Source organism: Drosophila serrata, unplaced genomic scaffold (genome assembly GCF_035046125.1).
Source record: "Drosophila serrata isolate PLE 108 unplaced genomic scaffold, ASM3504612v1 contig_240, whole genome shotgun sequence".
Taxonomy (NCBI): Eukaryota; Metazoa; Arthropoda; class Insecta; order Diptera; family Drosophilidae; genus Drosophila; species Drosophila serrata.
The window spans coordinates 7503467-7521755 of NW_028257138.1; the positions used below are offsets into that span (position 1 = coordinate 7503467).

Here is an 18289-nt window from a genome sequence, read left to right on the forward strand (position 1 = left end):
CCCGTTTTGAAAAATATGCGTTTTTATTTTTTATTTTTTTGGGTGGCCGGAAAAGTGGGTTTGCTATACAAATAACCCAAAATGAGAGACCAAACAAACCCAACGAACGACACTCGGCAAAGATAAATAAAATTAAAAAATCTCAAGCCTTGATTAACCCAAACGAGAGCATTAGCTTCTGCAAAACCTGAAAATGAGTCCTCGAAGGATACACAAAAAGAATAAACCCAGGATATAGATAGACGAATGATATACTATATTATATAAATGCTATGAATTTGTTCTCTCTCTTGTGGGAAAGCAAAATACCTGATATATATAATTTATATTTAACTAATTGTCATTAATTTTAGTTTTCACATCAGTAATTACAAGTTACTAAAGAGCTTTGTACAAGATTGGGTATAAAAATTGTACCATTAATCATAGAGAATCTGATTATAATTACAATATTAATTACTATCATTATTCCCGTATTAAAAAGGTATGCTATAAAAGAGATGCCACTCTTCATAATTAGTTTTAAACTAAAATCGAAAATTGAAAATGTACCGCGACGTGATAATAATAATTCTTATGCTAAATTTGGTCAAATATTCGGTGGCAACGAAATACGAATTTATATTCGAGGACGACTCTATATTTACGGAGTGTCACAAAAAGCTCTCGGGATATTTTGGTATCAATAAAAATTTGGGATTTTTAAAATGCGACATTTACCTTGGTAGAAGGCGGATTAAATGTATCCGGCTACATAACTAGCCTATGGGATAACGATCTCACAGATTCCGTTCAGGTTGAATATACATATAACCTTTAAGAAGAATAATATATTTTTATAATATATTTTGTTTTTATTTAAAAGGCCTCTCGGAGCACTTCTTACTTTGACCGCGGAATTTGGCAACCAAGTTTGATAAATTTAAAATATAACGATTTTTGTAGCAGTTGGTTAGAAAGTCAAAACAATAAGATTTTATATCAATTTACTGCACATATTCGAAATATTGATGAAATGAAACAAAAATGTCTAAATGTGGCAGGTGTAGGTTTATTTTTGAGCATTTAATCTATTAATATTATATATAACTTTGAAGACCATGTAATTCCTAATTAACTCTTTATTTTTATTATTTTTTTTATTATTTTTTTTTATTATTTTTTTTTAATTTTTTTTTTATTATTTTTTTTTTTATTATTTTTTTTTTATTATTTTTTTTTTATTATTTTTGTATACGTTTTAACATACTAAAATTTTGTTTGATCCATTTCTATTGCATCTAACATATAAATATAATTCACGGCTGAGACCTGGTCGATACAGGGCAACTATTAACTGCAATAGATCAACTTGGAAATCCACGATCTGTACCAATTTGCTTTGAATCGAATGGTAGATTTGAGAAAATGTAAACAAATGAATAGATAAATTTTTGTAAATATATTAAAATTGATCAAAAAATATATGTACAAACCTAGAACCATTTTCCAATGTCTTTTCAACAATTATAAAAAGTACTAAAGTTATAAATTTATTCCTTCACCAAATGAAGTAAGTAATTCCACAAAAATTTCCTAAATATATTTAAGAAACTTATCACATCATCAGTTCAAATCTTACCACAATCTTAATCCCATAATTTCAACTGGATTTCCCACTATGCCAGAGCCTTGTCCTTTTGGGTGACCACCAATTGAAGGCTTATGCCGACAAATCCATCAACACAGCGCCACCCAAAAATGTCTGCGACTCTCGATATTTAGTGTGGGTGGTCCCTGGGGGATTTCACCAACAATAGTCCTTGGAAAGTTCGCGTTCCAAAAAGAAAGCAAAAAAAAAAAGAAACCCAACGTTTGACATTAAACAGCGACAACATTTTCGCTTTGCATGCAGAATGCCGACACAAAGGACCAGGAAGGACATGGACGGACCAGCGGAGGCGTCTCATAAAGCGACTGACAACCGCATGGGCCCCACTCCAGGACTCCACTCCTAACTCCACCGGATCCCAGGATCCTGGTTCCAGCATCCAGCATCCTGGTCCCTAGACCTCCGCCATCCAGCACCACCGCTAACGAGCCGCGCTAAAACGTCAGCCAGACGGCGAGGCGATGTTGGCGGAAATAGAGCAAAAGTTTCCCCCAAACAAAAATCGTGAAAAACGAGGAGGAGCGAGAAATGGGTGGATGAGGGGGGTGCAAAAAAAAAAAATGGGAAAAATGGCACACAAGCTACTTGAGCTTGAACCGGCGACGCTTTTCACATTTCCCACCGAAACAGCCATACCATTTTCTGGTATTTTTTTCCGCGACCAGGCATGCGGATGACGGGTTAAGGCGGGACAGTTGACCACCACGCCACGGCCAACAGAGAAGGAGAAGGGTCTGGACTGGACTGGACAGGATAGGATAGAACCGGGACAGGGACAGGGACAGGGACAAGGAAAGTCCTAGGGAGGACACTCACTGTGACAGGGGACAGCGGGGGCGTCGTTTCATTGTTAGCTGGAAAATCCAACTCTTGCGCCTCCACTCCTCCGCGTAATGGCAATGATTTTGACGTCTGTTTAGTTGGTCCTTTGGCCGAGGTCCTTTGGGCCAACGCGAAGGCTAATGGCTGCTGGAGAAAGGCAAAGGAGGATTCGAGGAATCCAGCCAGAGCTTCCTCTGCGGTAGATATGTGTCTCCTGATGCGTCTGCTTTTTGGAAGCAACGGAAGCGTCTTTTAATCAGCGCTTCGTGGCAATGAAAACTGACAGGTTTTGTGGGAAAACCAGTGGGAAAGAGGCCTCTTTGCCATCGAAGTCATCTAGCGACAGGTTTTTTGCGCCAATTCGATTTGGAGAAGATTGAGTTGGTGTCTACACGAGGGGGATATATGGGAATCCAAAGGGTTGGGAAAGAAATTTAAGATGATTTTAGAGGTAACTAGAGTTTAGATTGTCTAAATCCATATTATCAAACTTATTCCATTCATCACTAAGTTCTTAAATTACTTCTTGAGGCTCTTTGTGTTAAAAGTTTTAGCAAAGAAATGTTTATTTAAACACAAGCTAAAGTATTACTTATCATTTGATATTATATACATCATCTCATGCAGAATAATGTGAATCCTTTTTTATTTGGATTCTTCCTTTACCCCAACCATATGAAGAAATATCCTGTGAAGCATTTGCTTATGCCATTTTGCCATTGTTTGCCCTACACTTCAACGCACTCTCGTCAATGATCCAAGGACTCCGGGGGGAAACTGGAGAAGGACCTACTCTTCCTGTTTTTTTTTCCGAGTCCTGTGCAGCCGGAGTTGGCCTCCAATTCGAAACCCGGCAGACGATGCAGAGAGCAAGGTTTTTTTATATTTTCATTTTTTATTGAATTTTCCCCAAACTCCTCTCCAGAGATCCAAACGGAGATCCCGGCTAACCCGCTCGTCCCGTCTCTGGAGTGTGTTGCATTATGCTGGGGCATACGTTTTGAAATTCCATTCCTGCGTACGATTTTTTTATACCCATTTTCCATGCACAAGTGTGTGTGGGGCATGGTGGCACGTATGTTGCCAGGTTGCCACGTACGGGGGCTACTACGGCGCTAAGCTTTGACTTGGGATTTGCATTTTTTACGCGCTGAGAGGACCACCTTCTCCCCTCCTTCCTCCCTCCGTCCATGGCCTTGTTTGTTGTTGGCGGTGGTGTTGGTCGGTTGTCCGGCGGAGCGAGCAATGGTTTCCACTTTTGCTGATGCTGTGATTTCATTTCATTTTTTTTCTGCTTTTGTTGCATACCCTCTGAAGGACAAACGTTATGAACTTTAAGTAATCTAAGTAAATTTTAAGTTTTTATTTTGATGAAGTATACGGAATTTTTCAATGTAAATGTAGCTTCGTTAATACATCTTAAACAAAAGAGAAGGATATTAATTTTGGGAAGAAAAGTTTATATAATATACTTACAGATTGCCTTTAAATTAAAAGATCGATTCGGAAATCGATTACAACTAAGCTTAGAATATAAGCATTTTTTTGCTTCAATATTTATTGATAAGACAATTTTTTTGATTTATTCAATTAAAAAAAAACTCATAACTAAACCAAAAAGGCAGTAATTTGAATTCGGAAACCATTCCTATGCTATCTGCATAATCAATTTAAAATTTTAGAAAATTAATTTTTTTTGTCCATTTTTGACAATTTTAATGATGTAACCCCTTATCATTTTTTACAAAAATGCAAAAATTTTCAAAAATTATAATTTCTTCCGGACATACCTAGATCGACTCATCTGTTGATGCTGATCAAGAATATATATGATGTATAATGATTTCTTCACTGCGTATCACAAGCTTCTGTATAAAAAAACAATACAGGAGTTGGAACATTTATATTTATTTGTTTATCATGGTGTTATTTTTCATTATTTTTTCTTAATCTTCCTCTTGATTAAATCTTTCTTTGACAAATATCTATCACCATTTAATGCCAGAGTAATAGGTATCCACTAGTCGATCTTAAGCTACCTGAACCAAGCTTCTATTGTGGGCGATTTTGTTGAGGGTCTTCCTGATTTTTTTCCCCCATAATTCCCTTCTTGTTATCATCCTTTTCATACTTTTCATACTTCTTGCATTCGCTGTGTCCAGTTTTGGGATAAAAATCCATTTCATCATCACGGGTTTCCGCCGTTCGCCGCCTTCCTGCTGATGCTGATGCTGCTTTGTCTGATCGCGTTGAAATTGTAATGAGATTTTCTGTTTTCGGGTAGATTTTTTTCGTACATTTTTCTTGTTCGGAAGGGTTGCCCAGCAATTTTCCGGTCATATGCTCTCTGAGCATATATGTTTGTCTATTTAATTTATGAAATTTATCTGTGACTCGTATCAGCAAGGGGAAGCTGTGTGTATATTTTTAAGCACAGCCCCGAATTGCGGTTGTCAAGTTGTATAACCTGCGGAAAATGCACTCGTTCATTCATCACTCGCAACTTAGTTGGCAGTCTGTCCCCTTTCCTTGTCCTTAACCGTATCCTTGTTGTGTCTGTGACTGTGTCCTTTCTATCCCGTTTTCGGTTAAAATTTTGGTACATTTTTTTCCCCTCAACTGGATTTGTTTTTGTGCGGGTTTTTTAATAGATTAGACGCGTTTCTTCTTAGCTGGGTCTGGAGTTGTGTCCATTCTCATTCATCCATCCAGTTCATAAACGGGTCTCAGAGCCAGGACAATGCGTGAGTGGATTTCCTGGGACTTTTTTTTTTGGGTGTGGGATCCTGTCTGCCGCAAATGGATTTCTCTGCTAAGTAGCTTCAATGGTGGGTGACAGGAGGTAATTGCGTTAATTGTGTGCTGGTGGTAAATGTATTTAATTCTGTGACTTTTTATTTAGGTAGAGAAAGTGAACAATAAATTATATAAGAAATTATAAAATAATAAAAAAGCTAACTAGGTTAAAACAGAAATGAATAAGTGTTTAAATGTGTCTAAAAGTGTGAAATCATCATCTTTAGGTACAGTTTTGATGATATAAACTTGTTTGTAGCTTAATTTTGGATACTATTTTAGGAATGATTAAAACCCTATTCATTTTGATAGCATAGGGGTTAATATAAGTCCCGTGAGTTTATATTTCTTTTATAAAAAACACTTTAAAGACAAAAGTAATTCCCATTTTCCAAGATTACCACTTAAATCGTTGATATTTCATAAAGCCCTCACACTATCCATAGTGATTTCCAATATTTGCAACAATTGCTAATCCTATTCCATGCTGCCTGTTTTTCCTTATCTCCAACGGACATGTACACAAATATTTTGCCACCCAAAAAAATAAGAGAGAGAAATAAAAAAGAAAACATTGGTCTATCTGTGCTGTGTTCGTACCTCTCTCTAAGAAACAATACACAATTTCCAATTACGCGACAGTTTGTCCACTTCCCCTCCTTCCCCTCGCTCTCTCTGAAAAATTGTTATATATTCGCGGAGTGTCTAACCCTTTCCACCCCACTTTTGGGAAAATCCATATCCGCCCGGTTCGTTCGAAGCTTTGTTTGCCATTTTCTGTTGTTTTTATACTCGGGGTGGCGTCGCAGGCTCAATAGCAAATTGTATTTAAAATTTATATAAAATTCGCGAGGCATTTGTTGTGACAACGTCTGTGTGTGTCCCGACAGGATGGTTGGATGGTTGGGTGGCACACGGTTATTCCTCTCGTACTACAATCAACGTTAAAAATTCGCGCGATTTATGCATGCATGGAGAAATGCGGGGAAAGGATGTTGAAGCTGGAGCCTGTATAAATGGCATAAAGCCTCTCTGTCGCTGCCTCTTCCTGTGCCGCCAGATCCTGTCCACCTTTCCACTTTTCCCCCACTTTTTCCCCGGCCTTTTACCATGTGCCGGCGAATCACCAAAAACTCGACGCTTGTTTATTTTATTGGCACGTAAATTTATGTGAGTGAGAGAGAGCGTCGCTTTTCTGCACTTTATATATATATAAATTCACATATATTGTATGTATACAATTGTGTTTTGTGTATTTTATAAATAATTTTTGTTCAACGTGCAAAAATATGGACACACCCAGAAAGAATGAAGCGGGAATATACACAGGTATGACTAGGTTGTTTCCAATAAAGAAGAGTTGAGCCAGGTGGACTTTATTTGTGAAAGAAAATGGGAATGTTATAAATGCGGGGTTATGGAAGGTTCTGACATCACTATTTTGTAGAGAAATGTGTTATTTTTTGACGCTTAAAAAAATAAACTTAAAGAATATTCTACCTCTTCCATGATAGCATCCTATTTGGGGAACTTGGCTTGAAGTACAATGACTGTTAAAATCATTGAGACGAGTTGAAAAAAGATTAAATCCCATCCCTCTAACCGCAATAAAATGATTTTTCAATTAATTAGGACCTACAATTCCTTTTCCCTGCTGCTCATTCCTTTTTGCTCAATCACATGTTGTCCCAATTCCAAGAGCTCGGGCCTTTTTAAAGTCTGAACCTTGCCTAACCGAAACCTTTGACTATTCGTTGGCAAAAGGCAGGCGGCAACAATAACTGGGCAAAAGGACAGGGAAGCGGCATCCTCCAGCAACATCATCAATATGCAAAGGCCTGGTCTGGTCGGTGGAGCAGGAGCAGGAGCAGGAGAAAACGAGAGGAGCACTGTATCTCTCTCTCCCTGTGGCTGCCATTCAATGCGTCTCTGGGCCTGCTCACGTTCACGTTCCGTGCCGTCCAATTATGCCTCACACATGCAAATGCAACGTGCTGCAACGGAATCCATACAACTCTCCAGCTTCAGCTTCATTCCCAGCCCTAGATCCCAGAACCCGCCCACCAACTCCTCCTCCTTCGACCATCTCTTCCTCCACCCAATCACTCGACGCGCTTGTTGGGCCCGCGAGGCTTTTTTGGCCAGAAGCGGCAAAGCGACACGAACCAGGCCCAAACGACCAACGAGCAAACGACACATGGCTGGCATAACGTGTCCAGGGGCTGCACGAATCTATGCACTGTGAGAAAAATTCTATGAGATGTGAGGGGTTTTTATTTAAATTTTTTTTTAAATGGAGTCTGGATAATATAAATTAAAAGATAAACTTATCAAGAAGCCACTTGAAAAGCCTAAAAGGGTTATGCATCTATCAATATCTATCTTTTTGTGTATATATGTATTTAACTATCTATCTATCTATCTATGTATGTATCTATCCATCTATCTAACTATCTATTTGTCTATCTATCTATATTTCTATCAATCTATTTGTCCATCTATCGATCTATAAAACTATCTATCTATAGATAGATCTATCCTTATATCCATGTATTTATACATCTATCTATCAATCCATTTATTTATCCATATATACATCCATCAATCAATGCTTCTATCTATTCATCTATCAATCCATTTTTATATCCATCTATATATCCATTTATTTAAATATCCATCCATCAATTCATCCTTTTATCCATATAATACCTATTTATACAAAAAAACATTAATTTTTGGGTACGTTTTAATATAACATTAAAAAGCATCCCAAAAGTCTATAAACCAACATTGTTTATCCTTCCCAAGATTATTCGAATCTCCAGATAAAATACAGAAAATTTATTGTCTATATGTACTCCCACACCCAAAAATCTTGAATAAATCTTGTCTCGATATATTTTTCTCAGTGTCTATGGTTGTTCCAACTGGACAGGCCTCGGGCGAACGGTTTCGGGGGATCAGGACGGCTCTCAACTCTGTTTCAATTTGCACCCACACATAGACGCGGCAATCACTCAGCCGACCCACTGCACTCGCACCACAACCGACCCACCGCCCACTCGTGGGCATACCACCCACCACCCAACCCAACCCATCGAACCACCCAACCCAACTCGACCCATTCGACCACCCAATTTTTTTCGCGTAACGCAGAATTTTCGGGGAAAAGGACAAAGCCAGGCTGTCTCTCGCTCTTTCGCTCTCTCTGTCGATCTGCAGCATCGACATATGGTTGTTGCTCTGCTTTTCTTTTCTATTTTCCTTTTTTTTCAGGTCCTGTTGTTGCTTATGTGCGTTTGTTGAAACAATCGATTTATTTTCGGTTTCATTTCTGATTGGCAATATTTCATAGCAATGTCGTTCCTTTTTTGTTCCTGGCTGCGCGTTTCTGCTTTTTGGTTTTCTTTTTTTTTGTGGCTGTTGTTGTGTGTTTCTGCCATCTTCTGTCCGCTGTGTGTTTGTGTATGTGCCTGGTATATTTGCATTTTTTAAATAATAACGAACTGTATGGAATGGGCGGGGTGAATGGTAATGGAATATATTCCTATATAGAGAGAAAGAGTGCAGGAAGCATAGGGGGTTTTTATTCAGATGAAATCGGAAGGGTACACTAGAGTGTGAAATGGAATTTTCTTTAGTGATTTAATTCTTTAATTTTATTGCTAACTGAATTTGAATTATTTCTACGATCAATAAAATATATTGAGGTGGTAAGAATGTATCTAACTAGATCATTTACAGGAAGAAGATCTAACTAACTTGAGTCTTATTAAAAGGGTGGTAGAATGTGCTACATATTTTGAAAGGAACATCGAATTTTATCATCATTTATAGCATTGATTTGAATATTAAAAAAGCTATATAGTGCTTTATTTTAAAAATTCCAGTTATACTTATAAGTTTATTTATCCATTTCGTAATTTCTTCAAGGTTTTAAGCAAATTAATAAATATACACTGTCCCTTAATTCAATAAATTTATAAAATTAACCCCCAAACTTTGACACCAATTGTTCCATTTTCCTCCTTTTTTGTTTTTTTTCTGTACCCCAAGTTAAATCGTGTTAACCTTGTTTGCTCTTTTGATTTGTAAACCCACGATCCTTAGCCCTGGTCCTTTCAATGGAAATTGCTTTTCCAGCGCGACATTTGACCATTGACGACGCCTCCGCCAAAGGGTGTGTGTGTGGCACTTTGTTGCCTGTTTAGGGTAAGAAAAAAAAAAAAAAGAAAAGCGTATGCGAAAATGGTGTATCAACGTTGACCACGCGTCGTATAAGCAACGTGTGAGCTGCCAGCCTCCGGTCAAAAGGATAAACAGTTTTTCCGAAAAAAATTGCTCAGCCTGTTTGACTTGCCTGTCCTCCGGTTTTGCAGCTCGTATCATCAGGATCCTGCGACGATGAATTCGCTTTGTCAGAGTTCTTCCTCTCTTTTTTTTTTTTGTAGGAAAATTGGTGCATGTTTGTGTTTGCAGTACTCATGTCTGTCTTGTTACTCAGTTTTTTTGAAACGTTTTCAGCATAAAATCTGTGGAAATATGTTTCATATTTATGTCATAAGAGGTTTTTTTATTTGGAAATTTAAGAGAAATCCCCAAGTGAGATTAAGGAAACTCTTAATACATTTTTAAAACATTTAAAGAGGGGTTTTAGATTATGTTCTTCTTCAGAAAGTGTTGTTTTACAAAGGTATGTGCTTAGGTTTCGTGATTACTATCTGTAAAATATATATAAAACCATTTTTCCCTTAAATTGAATTGCACAATCGAATGGGGGAAAAACATCTTTTATTTACATTTCAATTATTTTCACGGGAAAAGACCGTTTTGTGGGCTGCCATCAATTTGTTTTTCCCAGCCAGCCCCCAACCTTCGTGTTCGTGGATTTTGTATTTAATTTAATTTTTTTTATTTCTGTTTTTGCCAATTATTTAAATAAATAATAGATTGCTGAATCGTTAGGCGAAATGAATACAAAAAAAAAAACCAAAATTGAAAATTGCCAAATGCCAATTGAAGCGGCAAATGGCGGTGGTTCCTCCTCTCCCTGGGTGTGTGTGTGCAATGCAGTATAAAATATGCAATTATTTATTGGGCATTCGCATATATGAGTGGCCTGGCCCATCGCGTATATAAACCTTTATGTACACATAGTGGTTGCTACAATGCAAATCACACGCATATGCAAAAGTGTCTGTACATTTAGGGATATTCACATTTGCATTGCCGCTTCACCGCAGAAAGTTTCATTTCCCGTTTTTGTTCAATTTCGAACCTCCTCCCCCGCCATCAGCATCCCATCCCATTTTCCCCCCAACGAAACCCACCCATTGGGATGGAAAATCCAACAAACATCATAACCGCAGCAAAATATAATGACATAAAACAGCGTCAAATGTCAGCCATTTTTGTTAGCATACAATTTTGGGTTCGAGGGTTTTGTGGATATCAGGGAAAAAAAAAAAATATTTTTTATGAATTTAGTAATCAACATGAAAGGAAAATACCTTTGGAAAGCCAAAGTATATAAAGAATAGGATATCATAGTAAATCGAACATAACTAAGCTTAAAATATTCGCAGTCCTTGATTTGATAGTTTTATATGACATTTTTGTGAAGAATCAAAGTTTAAAAAACTCATAACTAAGCCAAAAATGCATTAATTTCAGTTCGGAAAGATTTCGTATGCTAGTTTTTTTTTAGGTTAATAAAAATAAAAAATTTTACGTGTAACCCTTTATCTATTTTAGCAAAAATGGAAATTTTGCCTAGTTCGACGCAGCTTCTGACTAAAATTATAATTCCCTTCTGGGGGTATAGATAGTTTTTACTTTTAAATACCTTTTAACAGGTCTTTAAACTCAAAATGCTTTCCGGAGCATCCTATATTATAATTGTTTAAATTTTAAAAGAACCTTTATGCAGCTAATTATGGGGAAACTTTTAAAGGATTTTGTTTCTTCCATTACTAATATGTATTTAATATTTAAAAATAAGATAAGCTTAGAGTTTATCCTAATATCACAAAAGTTATTAGAAAAAAAAAACAGCGTAGATACCCTTAAGGTCACCTGAAATTAAAGTTTAATGCTTTAGAAAAATTCCAGCTGAAGACATATTCCTATCCCGACACTTTAAGGATCTCATAATCTTATACAAAACTTTTAATCAATGTTTTTATCGGGAGAATTTCTTTATAGGAACACTACTAGTTTCGCTGCTCGATTTTGGTGTGGTTTTATTTTATTAGCAAGTGGCTCTCATGGCCTGGTCGCTGGTGGCAAGGGGGTCGAACTAACCAAAAAGCTGGCTAAGCTCTGCGTTCCTAGCACTCTCTCCCCATAAACTCCAATCAATATTTCGGATATTGGCAATGCAAGGACCCAGGACATGGCAGCAACAGCAACAACTGCGGTGGCAACAAAGACAGCGACACACGTAGCACGAAACGTTGCATAAATTTTGATGTCCTGTTTTTTGGGTGGTGTGTGGAGGAGCGAGGAGCGAGGAGGCGAGGATATTTCACGCCGCGGAGCTAGGATGACCATGTGGTTGGGTGGCTCACTGCGGTTAGGCGCCAGCCTGCGCGTATTTCATCAGCCAGCCGCCAAACACTGTCCGTGGTCCGCTCTCCACCCCACCCACTGCCAGGTCATATTTCTGGCTCTGACCCGAACCGCCGTTATTTATGCGGGGTCCAGGCCCACTCCTACGCCCATATTGTCGTTTGGCTCGCTGGTTTAACGTTAATTTGCACAATTTTTGAGTTATGTCAATCGATTTCTAATGGGCGTCACCGTGCATGCCTCGCAACGTGGCTGAAATTTTCGAGGGTGTCCTTCCAATTTGGAAGGCTTCTAATTGAAACAAGTGATCCTGTCCGCTTGGTACCCTTCACAACTCCAGCCATCAAATCGATGCCAAGTGCTTGGTGCCTGTGATTTGCTAAATGTCAGGGTGGCATTAGTGTGTCTTTGGTGTGTGGTTGTGCTTAAAGGGAGGTTTCTTTTTTGGGTTTGATTATGGGTTCTGGGTGGGGTTTGTACTCAAGTTTGGATTGCTTAGGGGCAGGTTTTGGGATAAATTTGGGATAATACATATAATTCCTTTCGAAATATGAAGAAAATAAAGTAAGGAATACAGGTAGTATCTCGGTGGATTGATTTTGGACATTAGAGAGTGCGTTAAAAAGACTTCATGTTATGACATATCCATTTGTCATAAGAATTTTTCACTTTATGCAAGAAGCTATTAATAAAATTATTATTAAAATGTTTTATAGACATTTAGGGTTCAACAAAAATTATTACAGCTTCTCAAATAATACATATCTAAATGGAAATTGCATTTTTAGACAATTTTCGACAATTTTAATGACCCTTATCATTTTTTGCAAAATGGAAATATTTTTAAAAATTTCGATTTCTTCCAGACATGCCTAGATCGACTCAGCTGTTGATGCTGATCAAGAATATATATGATTTATAGGGTCGGAAATGATTCCTTCACTGCTTTATAAGCTTCTGACTGAAATAACAATATCCGAAAGGGGTAAAACTAGCAATTTTCTCTAAAAAAAAATTAAGCTAACTAAAACAAAATGTGAAAAAGATCTTAATAATCTGCTTTATACCCTTGCAGGATAGTTAGCTTCCTAAAATGCTTTGAATATAAGTTCTTACAAGTATTTTCCTAGTAGTTCACGTTATTAACTTTGTGAAATTGTAATATTTCTACTAATAAATATTCCAACATCAAACTGCTACTTATTTCCCAATCATTTTGCTGACGAAAATTGGCGGAAAACTCAAACCCAATCCCTCAAAAGGACCCTCAATTTCATATTATCGTCTGCCGTCTGTCAGAAATTATGCACGCAATGCCAATTTGAGAGCAGCCTATAAATATGCAAGGGATTTACGCAATTATCTCAGACGCCATTTCAAACCACACACAAATACACACCGACATTTATTTATGACATTAATGCATAAAATAAAATAAAAATAAATTGGATACCAAAAATTCCAACCATGATAATTCCAGACGCGGCGAATGCAGATGCACTCTGGACCAGAGTAGAGGCAGGGGGGAATGGGAATGAGAATGGTAATGGTCAAAAGAGGCAGTCAGACGCCATCAAATGCTGTCATTAAATTCTGCGATTTTGGGGTGTGAGGGTGTGTGAGTGTGGTGTGTGTTGGCAGAGAGAAAGAGGGGGAACCCTATAACCTGGCCAGGCAAACAAACAGAAATTGCATTTTATATTTTATTCATGCGCTGGCAAAAATGCCAGGGAAAAATTGTTTGTTTATTCGCATTCTGCGGATGGTCATATATGTATATACACATATATACCTCTATATATATATATATAAATATATATCTACATATATATATATAGTGTTGACAGCACGTACAGCGCATGTGTATATATGTAAAAACCAAAAGGGAGGTGTCCCTTTTGCCACCCAGAAATGCATTCAATTGCATTTGCATTGCCTACTTACTGGCGCATTTCCAGACCCTCAAACACACACTCGCACACATATAAAATCCATTGCTAAATAACGGTTAATGCTGCAACTGCGACTGCAATTGCAATTGCAACTACAACAAACATTAACAACAATTGCATTGTTTGCTGTCGTTTTTGTTGTTGTTTTCCCCATTCGAAAATTACACAAAAAGCCCGTCGAATTTTAAATCATTTCGCTACGCAAAGGGATGGGGTGTGTGTGTGTGCAGAGTCCAGTTTTGGTTAGGGTAATGTGTAGGATCCAAAAACTATAGTTTGCCATTTTGTTGTAATTGCTTTTGGCAGGTCCCAGGACCATGTTGTTGGTTCCTCCTCCTCCTGCTCCTCCTCCCCCCGTTTTGGTTGTTATTGCTGGTGTTTTTAATGGGGAGGCCTCGTTATGCTGCCCCATCTCATCTCATTTCGGGTCATTTCGGACCCCTGGTCCTGGATTGGGATCTATATCGAAATGGCAGCCAGTTGGAATGCATCCTAACTGCAATTGGCTGTTTTTGCTGCTAAAATATGCCCGCGTTTTATTCAACGCTTTTGTTGTTGTTGCTGCCCAAAAACCCGGAAGGTTTGACTATTTTCCACGTTAGTCAAGTGCGTGTCACAGGGTGTAATTACGTTTATATTGTTAGCATTACAGGCTTACACTCCGTTCGATGTCAAATGCCAAGTGATTAGGGAATTTGAAATGCAATGTTGCATTTTTTGAGGCTTGTAGAATCATTAAAATTTATAGGGATTAATGAAAACATATGCAAATATATTAATTCAGTTTAGAATAAATGGGAAAAGCGACTAAAAGGCCATGTTTCTGTTTAGTTTTACATTCTTGGGGTGATTTTAATTATATCTTGGCAATCTTTTATTTATTTCTATACTGTTTATTTCAAATTATAACATTTTGATTTTAAGACGATTTAAATTTTAATTTATTTATAAAGAGCTAACAAATAGGAAAAATAGCTAAGCTAGGTCTTTAGCTCAGGTTTCAGTATATATTTATTATTATTTTATTATTTATGTCTTACGTAGGATAGTCTAAGTAAGGTTAAATCATATATTGTGGTATAGTTAAATGATTTTAAGGAAATGTAGATTATTTAACATTTTTGATGATTTGGGAATTAAAATTTTATATATATCTTCTTTGTTTCCTAAGAGAGTTTCAGGTGAAGAGCGCTTAAAATAAAGCTTCTTCTACCTGTAGAGTTGTCTCCATTGTCATTATTATTTTTGGTAGCGAGGGCTTCATTTCTAATTAAAGATGATCCCTGAAAACAAAATTTTGTACTTTATTACCAAAAAAGTCTGCATATTCCCAAGGCATTATAAAGCCACTTCAATCAAATTAATTCAAGGATAAATGTGGTGCAAAGGCAAATCTTCAGATCTGCGAGCTGGAGATCTCGAGATCAATTCCAGAGGCTCGTGCTAACCACTGTTTTCTTCTTACATTTTCATACACAAATTATTATTCCTTCAATATATTATAAATAAAATTTCATATTTGTTCCCAACTGCAAATGAATACCATTTGTTATTTTCACATTTAATTAGACCCGCCTTTTGAATCAACTGTACTGCTGATTATATAATATGTATGGAAATTGAGAGCCTCAGCCGTCCATTTTCCATTTTAGCCACATTTTAAAAGGAATTCACATTGTTTTATGCATGTATATACATATATATATATGTATATATATATAGATGCCTGGCCACAAAATGCAATTAAAATAATTTGCCAATAATAATATGCAAATTTCAAGGCAAAAAGTGCCATAAAACCTGCGGGCTGCTCTGCACTCGACCAGCAATTTTGCTATCAAAATAATTATTTGGTAAATTGCTTTGTAAACTGCAGACAAAATTCACAGACCACCAATGACAAAATCAAACCAAACAAAGTACAAAAAAAAATTGTGCGATCCATGCTATTTTGCAATTAATCTCTAAAATAGACAAATCCCCCGACTGAACCCAGGGTCCTGCGTCGCCTGCTTTATTAATATTAATTGAAAATAAATGCAGCATAAGCCGGGTCAAAGAGCAGCTGCCCCCCAAATGGGGTTGGGAATTGGGTTGAACGAAGGGGGAGTGACTGGAGTGTGTGGCCAAAAATGTTGTAAAATGCAAATAATTAAATGGCAACCAATAAAATATGCAAATGAGTTTCGCGACACATAACCGAATGGGGAGTGTCATGTGTATAATACCCAAACTCCTTCTATTTTGTTTGGTGGAATGCTGAGCAGATCTGAACAAGTGCATGCTGTATAAACCAAAATATCACACATTATATTTAGTTGCATAGAAAATATCTGAGCAACAGCATGGTAAGCTCATTATTGCTTTCTACATTTGTATTTAAACTAAATTACAGATTAATTTCATGTCTCAAAATGTTTCTTTAAAGGCACTCGACTACGATTGCGAGGTTCAGGGTCAGCAGGACATTCCCCAGGCCATTCAGCTGCTGGGAGAGATGAATAGCAATGTAAAACAGGTCACAGATCTTGTGGAAGGCATGTTGCAGCGGGTGAAACGCGGGGAACTTACCACAGAATATGGATTGAGTTTCCTTGAAGTAAAGTATCACATGCTGCTCGACTACTTGATTAACCTGACCTATGTGGTGCTCCGCAAATGCTCTGGCGAGACCATTGAGGGTGATCCCTCCATCGAAAGACTTATCGAAATACGCACAGTGCTGGAGAAGATTCGACCCATAGATCACAAGCTACGCTATCAGATCGATAAGCTGGTTAAGACAGCCACCACTGGAGTGTCGAGCAGTACAGATCCCATACTCTATAAACCAAATCCGGATGATATGATGAGCAGTGCGGCTGGAGCAGGCCGGGATGGTGCCCATGACGATGACGATGAGGATGAGGCGGAGGCAGGCAGCGACAGTGATGAGGATGAGGATGAGGAGGACGAGGATGGGGCAGGACCAGCGAAAAAGCCTCGAAAGGCAGCCACAGCTGGAAAATCTGGAGTCTATGTGCCGCCACGCATTAAGCCTGTGTACTACGATGGCGATGAGCGTGATGCGGACAAGGAGAAGAAGGCTCTTGAGAGGGCCAAGAAGCGGGCCATCACGTGAGTTTGTTAAGAGTTTCTAGTGGAGCTAATAGTAATTATTATTATTAATTATTTCCCCTTAGTTCCTCCATGCTGCAAGATCTGAAGGAAGAGTATTTGGATGCCCCCACAGAGATATCATCTGGCTCCCGGGCTCAACAGATTCTTTCCCATGCGCAAAAGGAGAAGCAGGAGTACGAGGAGACCTATTTGATGCGTCTGCCGGTGACCAAGGCGGAGAAGCATCGGCAACGCAAGCTGACCACGTTGGGTAAGTGATTAATATAGTACTTTAACTGATCTTTACTAATTAAGGATACTTTAATTCTATTCACAGGCACACTTGGCGATGAAATTCTTGGGGAAATCAGTCGGGAATCCGCGATGCGTGGTGATGGCAGCAAAAAGCGTAAACTGGCCAAGAAGGGCAAGGGCAAGGGCAAGAAGCAGCGTGGTGGCAAAAAGCGAAAGTTCCATTAATCGCAAGCCACCACTAAATATAGTGACAAAAAGATTTAGTTTACAAAAGGAATATAACAATATAAAAACATGAATATATATTCCTTAAGATTTGTTTGAAAAATTTATGCTTTTTTATATATATTTTTTGTGTTCAAAAGAAACCTCGGTTGATATTTCATTGTATAATGTTAAGTTTTTTAATTGAAATTAAACTTTTCTTTGATTTTGCAACATAAACATGTGTTTTTATTTATTTTGTATTTAATCATAAGACTTGTATTTTAGTTTATTTTAAGTTTTCAGGTTAACAATTAGGAAGCCGTATCCAGCAAGGGCATTATATGCGTAAAAATAATTAATATTCAAAGTAATCTATAAAAAAAAAGAAAGAATAACAAATACGCATTGTAAACTGCATACAATTTTAGGCCGAACAGTAATGCAAATTTAAGTTTAGTAAGAGATATATGCGAGGAGAATCTAAATTAAGAAATCCCCAAAAATATGAAAAATCGAAATTCTAAATTCTAAATTGAATTTAAATCGAGAAACTTTGTCTAGTAACTATATTACAACGCAAAAACCAAAAGCGAAAGAACGAAACACTTTTCAAATTAAAATTGTAACTTAAGGCACAGCAAAATTATTCACTAATGAATAACAAATGTATTTCGTTGTTTTTAGGAGTCAAATCTAAAAAAGAACGTTTGGGCAAATATAAAATCAACTTTCGGAGTCTTTAAATTATACGAAAAATCCTAAGTTGAAATAGAAATTAATCCAAAATTCCAATGCAGCTGAAAAGATATTGAAAATAAAACCCCAAAAAATGCAAAACCAAAACTAAAAACGAAACAAAAACCTACCACTTCAGTGACAAAAAGCAGATGCCTTAACAAGAGACCGGTTTACACAGTAAGAAACGTACGAAATGAGA

At 37.4% G+C, this 18289-nt stretch overlaps 1 protein-coding gene across 1 annotated transcript in view; it reads left to right on the plus strand.

Moving 5' to 3' along the window:
- LOC110183122 (neuroguidin) overlaps positions 1-17589 on the plus strand; it is a 49686-nt gene extending 32097 nt beyond the window's left edge. Inside the window, exons 3-5 of the mRNA XM_020951313.2 lie at positions 16220-16908; positions 16974-17161; positions 17228-17589. Of these exons, the coding sequence (XP_020806972.2) occupies positions 16220-16908; positions 16974-17161; positions 17228-17370 (1020 nt within the window). The 3' untranslated portion in view covers positions 17371-17589. The remainder of the gene's footprint in view (positions 1-16219; positions 16909-16973; positions 17162-17227) is intronic.
- Positions 17590-18289: the final 700 nt, after the last annotated feature.